A 17,203-nucleotide genomic window follows, 5' to 3' on the forward strand; every position below is an offset into this window, starting at 1 on the left:
CTTCCACCGACTATGATAATCAAAGCACTTGCGGCTCGTCTGCAGCGGTAGGAGAAAAGAGGAGAGAAAGAGAGAACCTCACCTCCTCAAGCAACGAGTGAGGTAGGGAAAAAAGACAGAAAGCGGCAGAGAGAGTGAGCGAGAGGAAGAGGGGAGGCTGTGGAGTAAAAGGAAAGACACCAGCGACTTGGACCTACAGCGAGGAGTGTTTAATTGTCTGCGCTTGATTGTAAAGTGTCTAATTTCCACACAGATTCGACATGTCATCGTCCGGTAAAGACAACAGCGGTGCCCAACATGCCAATTACGTGGGACCTTACCGTTTGGAGAAGACGCTCGGGAAAGGACAGACAGGTTGGTTGGGACAGCTTGCTCACTGCATCCCCTGTAATTGCACAATTTATTTTCGGAGCGCTCCGCAGCGAGTTGAAATTTGGCCGGCTGGGTGTCTGCAAGTGATAAATAACTAACCGCTTACTTACAAACACCTGCCAAGCCTTGTGGGGGATTTTGGGGGTTGTTATTTCCTCGGCAAGCTGACATAATAATTGTTCACACAGTGGGACGAGAGAGAGAGAGAGAGGTGATGTTGCTATACATCGGTTTGTTGGTTGTGCGTTGGCGTTGGACTGGGTGTGTGTGTATCCAGGAGCAGAGCAACGTGGTCACCGGTCAACGCCGAAAACGATGACAGTGACATGGGCTATGAAAATGAACTTTTTGTGTCCCGTTTGTGTGTGTGTCCTGTGATTGGAGCACAATGCCGTTAATCCCGATTTGCCTGATACATTGATCTATTCTTAGTCCGCAGGCAGGCAGGCGTCTCTCCTATAGGCTCTGACAGCAATACGTGGGTTTCCTCCGATATGGAGTGGAGGGTCCCACCTTGACAGAATACACCATGAGCTGCTCACAGACCGGAAAGAGCTACATTGATTTATATGCATTTACCCCAAGGGATGTAACTGGGCTTTCTTAATAAGGAGCACATGCTTTATCTCAGCATAGACAGCAATGACACTGCAGTTTGTCAAAGTTGCATAGCACATGTACAATTGATGGTAAAAGAGCACTTCATATTCTTCATCTCTTCAATATTTCATGCTATTTTAGGTATGTTGGTATTGCTCGTGTGTGTGTGTGTGTGTGTGTGTGTGTGTGTTTCCTATACAGTAGTTCAGTCCTGTTGTCAGCACTGGTGAGGACATACAGCACAGTGAGCATTGTCTGCGGTCAACTGCTGTACATGCAGCCAGTGGAGCCATGTGAAAGGAGAGGCAAGCACAGCCCTGTGGAGGCAGAGATGGCAGGAGTGATGCAGCATGCTCTGTAAGATCCCCACCCTAAGAAAGAGAGTCAGAGACGACTTCTCTGTTTTCCTCTCCACTGAGAGATTTTCCTCCCATCTGTTGTCTAAAACGGCTACAATAGGCGTTGCATCCCCTACCCGGTCCAGCTGGTCATGCTGAGCAGCCGTGTGTGTGTGTGTGTGTGTGTGTGTTCTCTTAGACAGTATGCTTTCTTGAAATATTCTCCCCTGTCACTTCTTTCACCTGGCAAGTCCCCAGTGTTCATTAATGGAGTTTGTCTGTTTGCCCGTGTGTGTGTGCGCGCGCGTGTGTGTCTTCATAAGCAATGCCCTCTTTGATTGTAGGACAGTACAGGACCTTTAAGGGACATATACAAATCCCAAAACATGTTGCATCCATACTCAGTGAGCTCTACTTGCAATGTGAGATATCTGCTGTGTCTGCAGTGTGAAGGCTGTAGTCTGATTTAACAGTGGAAATTGATGTTGCAGGCTATGTTCCAATTGGTTCTTTCATAACAAATGCACAACAAACACATATGCTCGCCTCTTTCTCCTGCTACTCATATTTAATCATTTGTGTTTACAGGAGGATCTCTTACTCACGTCTTAGCACTCCTTCAGATAGCTCTCACGGATGTCTAATGGCTGTTTATGGTGGTATAGACCTGGCACTGCTGGGTATAGATGTTTAATGATATGGTGTCTCTGAGATCATCCACAGCTCAGGATGTATTTACATGAGTGTTGAGGCAGGTTTGGATGCTTTTTTTCATGCTAGCCTCAGGTGTCAGACCCATGGAAGCTCAGTAAGCTGCAGATTAGCATGGATCATGACTTGCGCCAAGCATCTTGGACCTCGCATATCAAACTATTTTGACTTGAAATTTGCACTTAGAGAGACCTTTCTGAATAAATAATATGTATTCATTTGTAATGTTTTGGGCTTGGTTTTTCAATTACATATTCATGTTTCATGTGCAGCAATCACCGGGCCCAGCATTATGTGTGTGTTCTGTGTTAGAAAAATCATTTGGTTACTGGCGTCAGTGTAGCTTGTCCACGCCAAACCTATTCAGAGTAATGACAGCGCGTAATATCCCATTCTCCCATTAACCATTCGGTAATCTGTCAGATCTCTTTCCCAGGCCCCACGGAAAGGGTTGGCCTGGCAATTGTGAGGGCCCAATGGGCTAGGCTCGATCATGAGTGGCAGCTGGGAACGTCCAGTAAGCTAAATCCCCTGTGAGCTTTCCCAGGCTGCGTTTGGCTGTACTTATTAGAAGGGAGAAAGCGGAAGGCCTCTGCTTGATCTGGTTGTCCTGCTCAGAGGAGTGGTGCTGTTACGTGTTCATTAAGTGATTAGGCCTTGTCCTGACAACACACACACACACACACACACACACACACACACACACACACACACACACACACACCGCACAGTGGTTCTGGTTTGGCTTCCTGATCTAATCCCCTGCACAGCCAATGTCTCCTTGGCTCACACTTACGCTCTCACGTGGCCCAAAGGTAGCGTGTTCTGGCCCACTCTAGCTTAGCAACTTAGCACCTCTATGTTAGTGTGGAAATTAAAATGCACTGGACAAGTTACATGTACAGTTCTGCTACAATATATAGTGCACAGTATACTAAACAGGATGCATACTTTCTTTTTTTTTATCATTTTCTTTTCTTTTTTTATCATTTTTTTTAATTTATTTTTTTAGGCAGAATACATTGTGAAAGTATTTTCTCACTGTACACCAGACTTGTCATGTGTACGATCCCCTCTTAGTCAGGTGTGCATTGGTGCCTGATAGGGTCTATAGATATCGAGTGATTGCATGACTGGCTACTGATTGGGACTAAAGCCACAGAAACATGGAAGCCATTATCAAGCCAAAGACAGTTTATGTGCTTGAATGTCGGAATCTGGCCGTGATATTGTGTCTGTGGGATGGTTCATATAGGTCCTGCAGTGAGTAGGATGTGAATGCGTCAACAGCAGATGAGTTTCCTCATACCTCTTGCACTGTCACACTGCAAAATGAATTGCCAATTAACTTATTTTTCTATCTTACATTGAATTATCCCCATGTGTTGTCTGTTAATTCATATAATGCACTATATTTGGCTCACAAGCCTCTAACCAATGTCAGGATGCTACGGCAGCTTGACAACATTTTGTTAAAATTTAGAACTCCCTTTGAATGTCTTCATCACATTATGGTTTGGAGTAACAGCCTGCATGTGTTTCCGAATCTTAAAACTTTGTTTGACAAAGCTGAAGATTGTGGATTTCTTTTTTTGCCAGTGCAATGACTTAAGACGTACTGAATCACCACTCTGTTCCACTAATGCATCGGAAAACATTGCCATGCTTTGCCTTTACTTTGTTCCTGAAGGCTGTTGATTAGTGGAATAGAGGCCTATTGTGTGGAAACACTGCCTGTTAATCCAGTGTAAGTCCCTGTTTTCTTTTTGCTAGACTTGGATATTGACAGGCTAAGAGTTGGAGGTTGATGTGTAGGCTCCTTGATTCGTTGATTGACGTTTATAGAGTGAAATCATCTGTGCTTCGGGGGCTTTCATATTGACTGTTCAACTGACAAAAAGCTGGCTGTGATGTTGTGTCTTGCTCTCTCGTTCTCTGTTTAGCGCTCTCTGTTTCTGTCTATTTGCTGTAAAGTTCTTGCTCTGGGTTCACCAGGCTTACAAGGCATTTAAGCCAGGATCCAGCTGCTTTTGTTGTCTCCGTGTCAGCAAAGGGCTGGCCTGTTTGTAACGCTTACTGTGGGTTTCACTGTTGCAGTGTTTGGTTGTGTTTGTGTGTGTATGAGAGAGAGTGAAAGAAAAGCTCTCACTTCTCTTTCTTTTCATTCTTTTACACATGCACACATTCCGTTCTGAGAGTCTGGTACATTGCACGGAAATGTAAAACCGTTAATTCGATGTTGATTGATAGCTTGTGAGCCGGGCATGGTTGATTCAGATCAATGGGCACTCCCAAAGATTTCCTGTCTGGTGGAAGAGATCTATACTGTTTTGCCGCACATGATATTCCTGATGATGACAAGTGAGGAGGGAATGCTCAGTCGATGCTGTCAATGAAAAAACACTTGGCAAATCCACAGCAACTAAAGGCCTCTGTGTGTACATATACGTGTGTGGTACTTGTAAGCGGTGCAGGTGCACAAACTCTCGGTGACCTGTGGCCTCTGTGCCATTAAAATAATCTTGATACCTGTGTCGAGCTCAAACACAGGTGTCTATTTTCCCTGTGTTTGCAAGATTACCCATAAAAAGTTGGCAGCTTTGACCTAAAATTGGCGAGTGAGGGAAATAAATGAAAGGCTGAGATGATAGACCCGTGTTTCAGTGGGCCTGTTCAGAGATTCAAGTCAGAGAAGCCCTGACCCAGTGGCTGTGCCGTGTTGCTCCCAGCTGGGTAGCACCCTGTGTTAGCAAGCTGGTTCAGAGCTGTGGAGCAGGAAGCCAAGCCTGCATGGTCTCAGCTGTTTGACTGTCTGGCTAAAGCCAAAGCCCTGCGCCCTGAGCCTTGAAATGTATCCTAAATGGTGGGAGTGTGTGTGTGAGTGTGTCTGTGCCTCAGATGATGCATATGTTGTCTATTTGTGAGCTTTCACGAATGTGTATCTTCTAATGTGTATGCATTGATGTAGAAGCGCTGTTGCATCGGGGTTACGGTGATTTCTTGGCGTGGCTAAGAAACTGTGCCTCAAGTTAATTGTACCAGCTTGTAGTCTTTACACTGTCTGTGACTTTGGCTGAGGTTATATAATGATGATGGTCTCTGTCATTTAGTGCGCCTCTCCTCTCATCCGCCTCACTCCATCCCTCTCTCCCACTCTGTCCCTCTTCCACTGGCCAGTCAAGATTCATACAGGGATTCAGCCATGTGGTAAATCAGACAAGACCTCGGTGGAATTGCATCGATTGGGAGGAATGTATGTAGCCAACGATTTTCAGAGATTAATGATGAGGAAAGAGGTGGAGAACTGGGAGGAGGGGAGGAGAGAGAAGAATGAAGGCAAAGAAGGAGTAGAAGAAAAAAAAATCTTGAACTGAGAGAGAGCACGAACCGGTCTTGAATGTTCTGACTGCAGCGGAGGTTATTAATTAAGACAAAGTATTGATCATTGTCTTCATTATTCTCCCCTCCTCCTGCATTTTTATCTCTCTATTGCTGACCTCCAGAGGAGAAAAGGGCTCAGTCTTTAGATGGAGGTCAGTGAGTAAGTGAGGGACTGCTGTGGCCGTTCATGAATGAGTGTGTGTATTTGTATGTCTGTTTTGGACAGGCTCCATCGCATCCTATTTGAGTTTCATTCTAACTCTGCACATCCACTGTCACTGTTTCTCTGCCAGGTTATATACAGTAGCGTGAAGAATCAGGTTAGGACGGCATAGTTCCACTAGTAGAAGTGGACTAGTAGGGTCCATTTTCCCTCATTTATACCAAGACGCAAGCACGTGCGCACACACACACACACACTCTTTTTTCCCCTCACCTTGCTTATTTTTTTCTCTATCGCTCCATCGAGGTCCCTGGCCCTGCTCGGCTTCTGTTTCGTGTAATGTGTTATCGCCTCATGCTATTTAGAAATTAATTGTGCTAGTTTTCCAGCGCAGCAGAGAGAATGCAAGCAGAAACACACGATTTCTCTTTTCACTGGTGCACCAAATTGTTTTATTTATATATATATATATATATATATATATATATATATATATATATATATATATATATATATATATATATATATATATATATATATATATATATATATATATATGACTTCACACTGTTGCTTCAATAACATCTGTATGGTGATTTACTTCTAGACATCTCTGCACCTGCCCCAGGCTTTGTGCACTTTCGATGCTGCCAGTCAGCCATTCTGCTGGTCACTAAGTCAGCTGCCACATGTTTTGGTCTTTATCAACACGGGGCATTTAAAAATGTACAGTATTTTAAACGTATTTGCGCAAAACAGTAGGCTTAATCAGCCTGTTTCTCGCTCTCTCTCACCCAGCTCAGATTAACCCTTGCTGAGCCGCCTGTCTGGCTCTGACTGTGAGAACGCTGGGTTGGTTGCCAAGGTTGGTTGTCTGGTTGTCATGGTTTCCCTGCTTCTTGCTGGTTCCCAGTCTGCCCTCATGAAGAAAGAAAGAAAGAGAGAGAGAGAAAGAAAGAAAACAAATGCTCTCTCTTACTTACTCTCCGATTTTCTCTCTCTCTCTCTCTCTCTCTCGTGCTCTCATTTCTCTGCGTCTCGCTTTTTGAGGGGCTGCAGACTGGAGTTAACGTCAGTTCTTCACAACCTCCATTGTTGCTTTCCGTGCATGCAAGACTTATTGCTATTTATCTCCCTTGTGTTTACCATGTGAAAATGAGTATGTGAATGAATGCATGACTGTGTTTTCACATGTGCGCTGCTGAGGTATGTGTGTGCATGCTGTGCACTTGTGCGTGTGCTCAGACATACGGTCATGGATCAGACAGGCTTGCCCTGCTCTGTGCTCTGCGCTGTGTGCTGTGTTCCCATTTAAATCTGGGAGATTAGCACATGTGGGGAGCCTCGGCTTTAGTTGCTGTCAGCTCAGCTAGCCTTGGCAGGCTGTCCTCAGATCAGGGGGGAAGCTCTGTGCTCATCCCCCCCATTGCTGTCTGCCCTGCTGTACCTTATCCATTAACAAATAGATGGGTGGGCCAGTGACCTTGACTGTGCTACAGTTTTCTAACTGCTGCAGCACACTAACGCAATTCACATGGCAGCATTTGTCATCGGCCTGCCATACAGGATATACATTACACACTAAAGTTATATATACTATGGTGAATAGAGATGTTTGACGTGGTTCTAAAGGTTCCCAAAAAAGTATTCTGTCTTAATAATGTTGGTACTTACCCTATTACATTGGCTAACATTTCTTGTAAATCTGTTAACTGTGTAACTGTTGCCTTGGACCTGTTGCTGTTTGTATATTTAAAACACTTTTCATCATGGTCGTGGATTATTATAAATGTAATGTAAATCAAGTATAAAGATAAGTAATGTATACACCAAAACAGAAAAGTAAAACTTTTTGTGATTTAGTATTACAGTGTAGAACATGCCTACATTTACATATTTAGCTAAATTGGCCATTTCACTTGGGATGCCTTGCCATTAAGATATACTTATTGAAGTATAACTGCATTTCCAGAGTGAATACAGTGAATGAATGACTCTTAAATTGCACGAAGCAGTGCCTTTTCTTCTGCAGGCCTGCTGGCAACTCTCACTGGACTGTTTTCCAAGAAAAAGTACATGAATGAAACGTGTGCTCATTTACTGTGTGCAGCACACATCCCAGATGGCAGGGGCAGAGTAATTGTGATGAATTTAGAGTTTTTCACTGCCACTTGCTCTGTTGTCAGCTCTTTAGGCTATGAAGCACAATGTGCCTGAAACACCTGAGATGTGGCTTGGCATGTGAAGTGAAGCAGACAGCCCTCAATGAGATTAGGTTAGACGAGCATGACTGGTCACAAACCAACAACCTTCGCTGCCTGCTTGTCATTGTGGCACCGACTTCTGACACTTGGCCTGACTAAAGAGAATTAGCACTATGTTAGCCAGGACGACTTATTTTATCTCAGCTGGGAACATCAAGGAGTCTGTTTTTCATAGGGAGAGGAAGGAGGGCAGGTTCAGTTTGCTATTCTGATGACGTTGGGGAATGTTGTTGCCAGTTTACAGAAAAACCACCTGGATCACAGGTGGTCCTGCATCAGTGTACCTGCCAAGACAAACTGTTTCTTGGTTTGCTTTTTCCTGTGCTGCCACTTTATCAGAGAATGGGTCAGTGCTCTGAGTCTGCTGCCAGATCAGATCCTCTGTCATGACTATGTATTAGGATGAAATCGGATCACAGGGAGATGTCATACTTGAAGCAGTGAGTCTAGTATAAGTCTTTGTGTTTTCCCCCCATCTGGCCTGAATTGTAGGTTCCGCCTGTGCTACTTACCTCCAAATCTCTGGCCTTGTAGTGCTTAACTGTTGGTGAAAGTATTTTCACCATAAATCTTGTAATACGGCCAGCACGCTCCTCTATATGGATTTTCCCCCTCGCTATTGGTTGATGGTTCATGAACAAGCATTCAGCTTTTGTAATGGGATATACTCAGAGTAACTCTATGAACATCTAAAGATCAGGGGTTGTATTTATAATAGGGATGAGCCGATACTGCCTAAAACGCTGATATTGGTATGGGGAAGTACTGGATTTAATGCACTGATCCGATACCACGTAATAAAGCCCTAAAGAAAATCTACGTTAAAGTAGTTTATTTATGTTCTTTTTCCGTTATAACTGACTGTCAAACTGGAGAATAAAAGAAAGTTCTGGGGCGTTCATTGTTTGTGTTTGTTCATGTTTCACAAAGAGTTTAACCTGAGCCAGACTGACAACAAAGATAGAAATCATATCACATCCATACAGGGATGGTAGTATACAGTTGTTAAAACATAATAAAATATATGACACACTGGTATCGGCAGATACGCAAGTTCAGGTATCAAAATCGTTATCGGGAAGCAAAAAATGGTATCGGGCCATCTCTAATTTATAATGTATTATCCATCACCAAACTGTTTGCTCTCTGCAGAAATCTTACATACATTCTTCTATCATTCGCAAGTTTAAAAGAAAAACAGGCCCTACTGTATCTAAAACTTATAATTATTTTGTAATGATCAATATGTTTTCTTTTCCCTTTTTAAAAGGCTAAAACTCTGAGTCAGTAAATCCAATTCCATACTGCTGTGAGGTCAGAAGCTATGATGAAGGCCTTTGTACAGAAAGAATAATCCATCAGTGCTATGACCTTTTGGCCTTCTATAAACCATTGACTGCACTCTGTTACTGAAAAAAAAGGCTTTTCACAGGTTCAAAAGCACATTTGATCCTTCTTTCTTTTTTTGTCTTGTATTCTTGCTTTCTTCTTTAGCTGCTTTTTTTACCTGCGTTTATTTTTTGTCTTGGTGTCTTTTTTGATGTCTTCCTTTCTTTATTTGCACTATTTCCTGACTAACAGTTGATGGAGTGATTAAGGGAAATAGCGATGAAATAGAGGAAGGTTTCATCTCTTTATCCCAGATGGTTGACTTTTTTTTTATATTTTTTTTTATTCATCACTAAAAGCTGCTTATTTCAGAGGTGTGTATGTGTGTGTGCGCGCTTTTCTGAGTGCTAGTGTGTCAGTGTGCACTGCATGCTCCTGTTTTACGGGCTCTCTGCTGATACATAACAGCGTCTGAGAGCTGTAACTCATGGGACACAGATGAACATGAGAGAGATGGAGAGGAGGGGTGGTGTGGGAGGGCAGGGGTGCAGGCTGGCTCGCAAAAGGAGACCGTTGCTGAGTGAGAAAAAGAGTCACAGCAGTAAAGCATCTCTCCGGGTCTGTGCCTCTGTTATCATTCAAATCCAGCAACCACACAGTTGCACACACACAATGCAAAAAAACACAGGAATGCGCCGCGCAGCAGTGGAGTGGATGCTTTTTAGACTCTACAGGAATCCCAGCTCTCCCCCTGACTGCAGCAGAGCTCTGACGTCATCAGTGGAGGAAATGCACCCACAGCAGGAAGAACTGCTCACAGTACGGAGCCTGAGGATGCGCACGCACGCACGCACACACACACACACACACACACACACACACACACACACACACACTTCCCCATGCCTTTAGGACATTTAGGAAGCTTTTTCCTCTACCCTTCAATCTTGTCCTCTGTTTAACCTCAGAAGAATTTACCTGACAGTGCAGGCACTTTTCAAAGTTTTTCATACAGTCAGTTTATAGAAAGCTCTATTGGTGTAGCTGATGTAGTGACTTGTACATATATGTATAAACTGTCGGCCTCAAAGCTTTGATGTGAAGAGTCTGTAGCCATAGCAACGTGGAGACACATTTTCATGTGCTATTTTACATGCCGATGGCATGAGTGTAGCTCTGCTTGAGTAAATTATTATTTTGGTTGGTCAGCTGTGTTTGCTGTCCTCATGGCTGTTTTGATTTATCGTGGTTTGTATAATGAGAGCATGAATGTGAGCCATTAGTGTCCATGTCTATTTGTCTGTGTCAGTGTCTCTTCGCATACAAGCCTGGGTGGGTTTTAGAAAAACTGACGACATATGCAGCCCTGCGTAGGCAGCGCATGACTCATGTGAGTGTATTATTACTTTTCTCTTTGTGTAATGTAATCACCGCTGTTTGCTCTGACAGACATGCAGTAGCAGCTTCCTCTGGGTTTATTTTGAAAATATAAAACATCATAAAACATTTTTGAGCTGCATTTACTCACTTTTGCCATATACTACAGCAAAACTACACATTTTATGTCTAATTCAAGGGGCCCTGTCTTGCACCCAGCGCAATTGACTTTGTACACTGACGCATGTATCATTCCTATTTTGCACCCGACGCACAGCAGACTTTTCCCTCCACAGACTCACGTCGGTAAATTAGGGAATGCCAAGGTCCAATATGTAATACTGACAGCTAGTGTTTAAAATAGTTACTGCAGTACAAATTCATAATACTGGAGAGAGTCGTCTCACCTGCCCCGTCCTGCCCAGACTCGAAGTTCACGTTGGTTGCCGGCTGAGACCGCAGCATCCAACAATGTTAGACAGTGGAGTAGCTAACGTTAGATGCTGGCTATAGTGACAGTCATAAAAGCCCGTGCTCACGCGGAGCTCTGTACCCAACTGACAGGCACACTTTTTCGGCTTAGAATTACCGTAGGAACCGCTAAAAACCCGACAACCTCGTCGTCCTCTCCACACGCCAGGATAGGAACTACTAAAAATACCACTACTTTGCTGTCCTATTCCACCCGACTGAACACACTTCATTGGCTTAGAATTGTGGCAACGATTGCCAAACACACTGCAAACTCACGGTCCTCGCTTCCCGATTCACAGCCTCCCTCTCTTGGCTTAAACTAACTCACCGTTGTACAAGTTGTAAACAACTGTGGATTGCTTGCCTGGCCCTCCGATAACGTTAGCAGGGTTAGCATGGCGTCGTTAGCCAGGACCAGTCGGGATCACTTTACTGGCTGTGTCTAGCAGATACTCTAGTTATATAATTCAATGTGAGTACACAAATGTTTAAATTAAATAAAATGCCCGTCCCTAGTAGCTGTGATAAATTAGCCCAAAGCTAATGCTTACCTGTTCAGGAGTAAATTAGCCAACTTGGCGTCCTTTTGGGCTCTAAGCTGTCTCCATCTTTCAAATACATCTCCAATATTTACCCGGGGTTTGTTACGTCTCTGGTCACGCAACCTTTAGACACATGCCGTTTTTTATGTCATGTAGAATTTATGTCCGTTGATCCCGTTCGTTTGAGTGCTGCTTTCATGGCTGTACTAACATTACAGCTGTAGCGCGCTGGGTTTACGTGTTTACAGGTATATCTGGCAACCCGGCTTGGCTGTCAAACTGGGCAGTTGATAACAACACACAGGCCAAAACACAAACAGAAATTCCGTCACGGAACGGAAATTTCAAAAGGAGAAAATACTGGCATTAGCAATTATGTCAGAAAACATAGTATTTCAACTTAGGATGTTTCCTTAATATCTGATGACATATTGGGGTCATTTTGGGATTTATTACAGTAAATATATTACATATTGGACCTTTTAAGGGCGCATGCTTGGCCGTAATGTAGAGTGTGCACACCGTGCATACACTTTGCTTCTCTCATCTCATGGACCCAGCAGTTCCCATTTTTGCAAACCATACATAAATACAAGGAAAAATATGACCTTGTTTTTCACAACATTTCCATGTATCATGGATGTGTTGATGACATAAACAAGGAAATATTACAGGACTTAAGGAGATGTGATGTTGAACTGCATGTGCCGATGCCACTTAACCCAAATTCCCCAGCAGCAGCACGGGAGAGGAGAGACAGAAGAGCTGCATTGTCTATAGTGAGGTAATCTCGTTCTAATGTTAGACTACATTGCAATAATTTCACCATGCATTCATAACCGCGTGATTCAGTGAGAGTGAGCCCAAAACATCGGAAAGTGTGTTTTTGTGACATTTCTTTATTTACATTTTGTCAAAAAGAAAAATCAATAGCAAACGTCGGTCTCCTTGGCTGTGAACCACTCCTGGCATGCACCCATGGATGTATTGAGCGTGCGCCTAGCAAATTCGCCATTATAATGGCAATCCGCCATGGAACAGGCGCGCCTGCTTTTAAAGGGATAACGCTCTGATTGGTTTATTGCACGTTACGCCAAAACCACACCTATGTGTAATGTAGCTACTTCAGACTAACCCATTTTAGATTTGCGTTGGGTGCAAGAGTCATTTATCCCGCCAGTATAATAGCAACAGCGCCCGAGATCCGCCCACAAAGCTACTGTGTTTCAGATCGTTAAAATAGGGCGCAATTTCTCCAGAGCAATATTTTATTTTGTTAAGAAGCAGAAAAATGCGCCATTTTAATGAGGTCTTCCATGCGATCATGGTCCTTCCAGAAGCTTTGTAATCCAGCCTGGAACTACAGCGTCTTTGTACACTAAAAAGTTGGTGTTTTACGGCAGCCGGCATCCGCAATGTTGCAGACGCTGCCACTTTCCTGACTGTGTTACTTTGCTGCTACATATAGTATACTAAACGAAACAAACAAGCAGAAATTGATACAGATATTGATATAACAGCGTAAATGTAAAAAATAATGCATTCTCATCTCATCATTCTCTGAGATTCTCATTTGCACATTTTGATAGTATTGTAGGTGGTGAATTGGAGATGGCACAACTAACTTTTTGGATAAAAGCGTATGGACTTTTCAGGGAAAGAATCTAAATAGTTTTATATTTGTGTTAGTTAAAATGTTTATTGTTGTTTTCCCTGATTGCCAAGACTTGGGAGATCAATTTTCAAAAGTCATCAAGTCTTGGATTATTGTTCTCTGTGTGATTTCAATACATTTCTGTGAGATAAATTTTCCATTTGTTTGTCCATTTGTTTTTGTATTTATAGTCATATAACAATGTATACATTCATGTGACATCTCTGCAGCATACATATCCTGATAGCCCAGGTTGTCCTGAAAAAATGATGTCCATAATTTGATTGTGCATTACAGGGTTGAGGTTATACGAACATTGTTACACAAGGAAACCACGCGACCCAAATATTAGAAAAAATGGCAGAGGCCCCAGAGGGTTATTTTAAGCTTATAATTTGAGGATGACACCTCGTCTCACTTATTTAATAGTTGAAGAAACTAATTTATACATAATTTATTTCTATTTATTACAGAACATTTCAACATTGTGTAAAGAAGACTGAAGACATATAGCATATTGGTTAAACAGCCAAACTACTTTCCTTTCTATTAATCTTATCTTAGAAATGATTATGGTTACCTTAATAGACGCACTGCAACCTACTCCCTCGTTTATATGCCTTTAGCCTATAATATCCCTTTTTTTTTTGTAAAAGTCTTGCCACCCCCTTCCTTCTTGACCCTTCTTACTCCTGCTCCCTTGCTTCCTCGCTTCCTGCTTAATGGAGGTATTCCCCTGCAGCCTCCAGGCCTCACACTGCTATTCTGCTCAGGTAGGGCTCATTTCATGCAGGATGATTAGATCTCATTTGGCAGCAATTCAGGGCCATATAAGCCAGGGTGTTGTGGGCCTGTACAATAGCAGAAGGAATTCAATTACATCTTGACATATACTCCCTTGCAGTATATACCTGCCAATCTGCACATATGCAAGGGCGCGACACATACAGTATGCATGTACACTAATTCAGTTTCACACACACATTCGAAACGGATACACAATACAAGTATTGATGTAAAATTGTAAGATTCACATACAGTACAGTAAACATTCATACATATACGCTATAGTGGCTGTGGCTTGATCTGCGGTGCTTTTTGTTTGAATACCACAGTTATAATGAGCCTTGTATAGTGCATGAATTGCTCCCCTTCCCCCTTCCGATCTTCAATGTCACCTCTTTCCCCCTGTGATGGTCAGAAATTTTTTTGCATTAAAAATAGCAACTCGCACAAACCGTTTGAGTATGTGCGTACTGTAAATGAGCTAATTTAAAGCAGACCATCATTGTACGTCTAATGGAAGAAGCGTATCTTGTGTTGGCTTTATGGGCCAGAGCTGGTAATTGCTTTTAAAGAGTGATTTTAGCAGAATGTATCATCATATATCATGTAGCCAAACCACAGGGGAAGATGGCAATAGTAATTGGACATTGATATCAGTAAAACTGTATGTGTAATTTTTTCACATTTCATCATCTGTAATTTGTTTTATAGTGCAATGCTTCTAGTATGTTTGTCAGCATGAAGCAGTAATGAGGAAATTCCATAATGGAAAAAAAGTTAAATTGTATACATTACTGCAAATTGGACAAAATAGAGAATAACATTGTTTTATATAGTTTGTATTGTGTACAATGTGTTTTGTACGTGGTGGTTGTTTTAAAGTTTTGATATTTCCCTGCAGTATTCCTTGGTCTTAAAGAAGGTAAATTGAAATAGATTGAATAGATTAGTGCAGCCCACTACTCTATTCCTCCTAATAGGAAATTTACAGGCATGCTTGATTTTTACGAGGCTGTCTTTAAAAGTTTAGTCGGAATGAGGAGATGCTTCGACGTTGAAAATGGGGAACATTTGGTGTAGTTGGCTCATGTTTCTAATGCCCTTAAGCTTGTGATTGTGTCAGTACGACTTGGGCTGATTAGGCTTACATGGGATCTGAATTTATTACTCTTCGCCAGTGTCATTATACTTCAACCTCTTATATTCACTCCTTAATGAGACTTTATGAAATATTCAAACCTTTACCTGGAGGAGGGGAGGTGTGTGTGTGTGTGTGTGTGTGTGTGTGTGTGTGTGTGTGTGTGTGTGTGTGTGTGTGTGTGTGTGTGTGTGTGTGTGTGTGTGTGTGTGTGTGTGTGTGTGTGTGTGTGTGTGTGTGTGTGTGTGTGTGTGTGTGTGTGTGTGTGTGTGTGCGCGCGCCCCCAGCTCTGTATTCTTGCATATCCCTGACTGTGGATCAGCACTTTTTGATCTCTCTCTTAGCACTGACTAACGCAGCTAGACAAGAGACAGACATTTACACATTTACATGCACCTGCAGACAGACATGATTTTAGTCTGCTTAATGTTGTGTTATTCCAGATTTTACCAACCCAGCTGATGATGACTTCAAGCTAGATCAGGCTCATTAAAGGGCTTGTTGGCCGGGTGTTTGTTACTCTTACTCTTGGCCTCCTCTCTTTTTTATTTTCTTTCCTTGTCTGTCTTTTCCTCAGCACAACACTAAATCAAGCAGACTTTTTAATTAAAAGACACAGTTTCTCTGCCCTAAACACATTAAATAGGCTGGGCCGCCAATGGACACAAATGCAAAAGCACACGGTACCTGTCGCCTCCTTTTCTAAAACCTATACAGCAAACTGTATATCAAACTAACGCAAAGAAAGGAGAGCTGAACTTTGAGACCCGCCACCTGGTTCCTCATGCCCTTAATTCCTCCACTTGTCCAGTAGAGGTAGTTAATATACCCCCCTCGTCTTGTTTGACTTTAGGAGAAGACTTTACCTAATGCCCTTGTCCCCTTTGAAGAGCTCTTTAAAGAAGTGCTCTTGTTGCCTGTGAATTATACTGTAGCAGTTTCTATGTCACGTGTAGTCCAATGTATGAGGGCACAAAGATGAGAGAGGAGTACAGAGAGCTCACCGAGGCCGTCCCCCGGGGCTCGGGATGTGTGTCCCGACTATGGAGTGATTCATTAAGCTATAGTCCCAGGACTCTCATCAGGCCTCTTCTGGTTCACACAGAGGCTCCCCACCGACGTGGCCCTTGCCTTTACATGTGCCTCACACACATGTCTTACAGCGAGGCTAAGAGTGGCTGGTGGAGAGGGGGAGAAGGGTCCTCTATCTATCTGGCCTTATATAAGCAGTCCCGTATAAAGTGATTACTGATCCCCCTTTGGGCGCTTTCACAGTTTTAATGGCTAAAGCAAACTAATGGTACTCATTTCAAAAACAGCTTCTCGGCTGCTTGTGTTTTTGTTGTTCGAATGCGTTTTAAATGGATTTTAACTGTTGAACAGAAGGGGTGTTATTAGCTTGGATGTGTGTGCAGTTGCACGCCCCTCAGTATGTGTACAGTGGCCTTTCGTTCTAACCTCAAAACCCAGAGGTTGCATTGTACCCACCCACTGCCTCTTTGCAGCCCTTTGAAAAATTCACACTCAGCTAAGAATACACTCACATGCCCCCTCTTGCACACATGTGTACATGCAGATGCTTTCTATGGGGGATAATAAGTGGCAGATTATTCAGTGATAGAGATCTGATGAAGCTGCTTTAGCTGTAATGCTGGTTTCCAATCCTTATCAGATGAGCCCAACGCACATGCAGGCCGCACATTTTCACATATCTGTGTTAGTGTGTGTGATTAATCTCTGAGGGCCAGAGGTGATGGGGTCAGAGTGGAGATGCCGGTGAAGCTAATGACAGTGATTAAGAGGAGGGGTTGGAGGGGTTTACCCTTCATCAGGTTCTCCACCTCAACATGCTGCCGGCCCCCCCTTTCCCCTCAGGACCTCAGTAACCTTATCAGTGATGAGGAGATCAGCAGAACACTGCTGAGAAGAAAGCAGCGGACATGTTCCATCTGCCATGGATGCCTAAATAACTGGAGCCAACTGTCTTCTCTGCTGTCCTGGAAGCTCTGTCTCCAGGTTAATGGCTTGATTGGATAACACTGTGACTGCATGGATGAGTGACTTTCACACAATA

The 17,203-nt window shown here is 43.0% G+C and overlaps 1 protein-coding gene across 1 annotated transcript in view; it reads left to right on the plus strand.

Moving 5' to 3' along the window:
• Window positions 1–260: 260 nt before the first annotated feature.
• Window positions 261–17,203, plus strand: part of brsk2a (BR serine/threonine kinase 2a) — a 179,267-nt gene continuing 162,324 nt past the window's right edge. Inside the window, exon 1 of the mRNA XM_078256126.1 lies at window positions 261–354. Coding sequence (XP_078112252.1) covers window positions 261–354 — 94 coding nt within the window. The remainder of the gene's footprint in view (window positions 355–17,203) is intronic.

This window comes from Sander vitreus, chromosome 8, assembly GCF_031162955.1.
Source record: "Sander vitreus isolate 19-12246 chromosome 8, sanVit1, whole genome shotgun sequence".
NCBI classification, from domain to species: domain Eukaryota; kingdom Metazoa; phylum Chordata; class Actinopteri; order Perciformes; family Percidae; genus Sander; species Sander vitreus.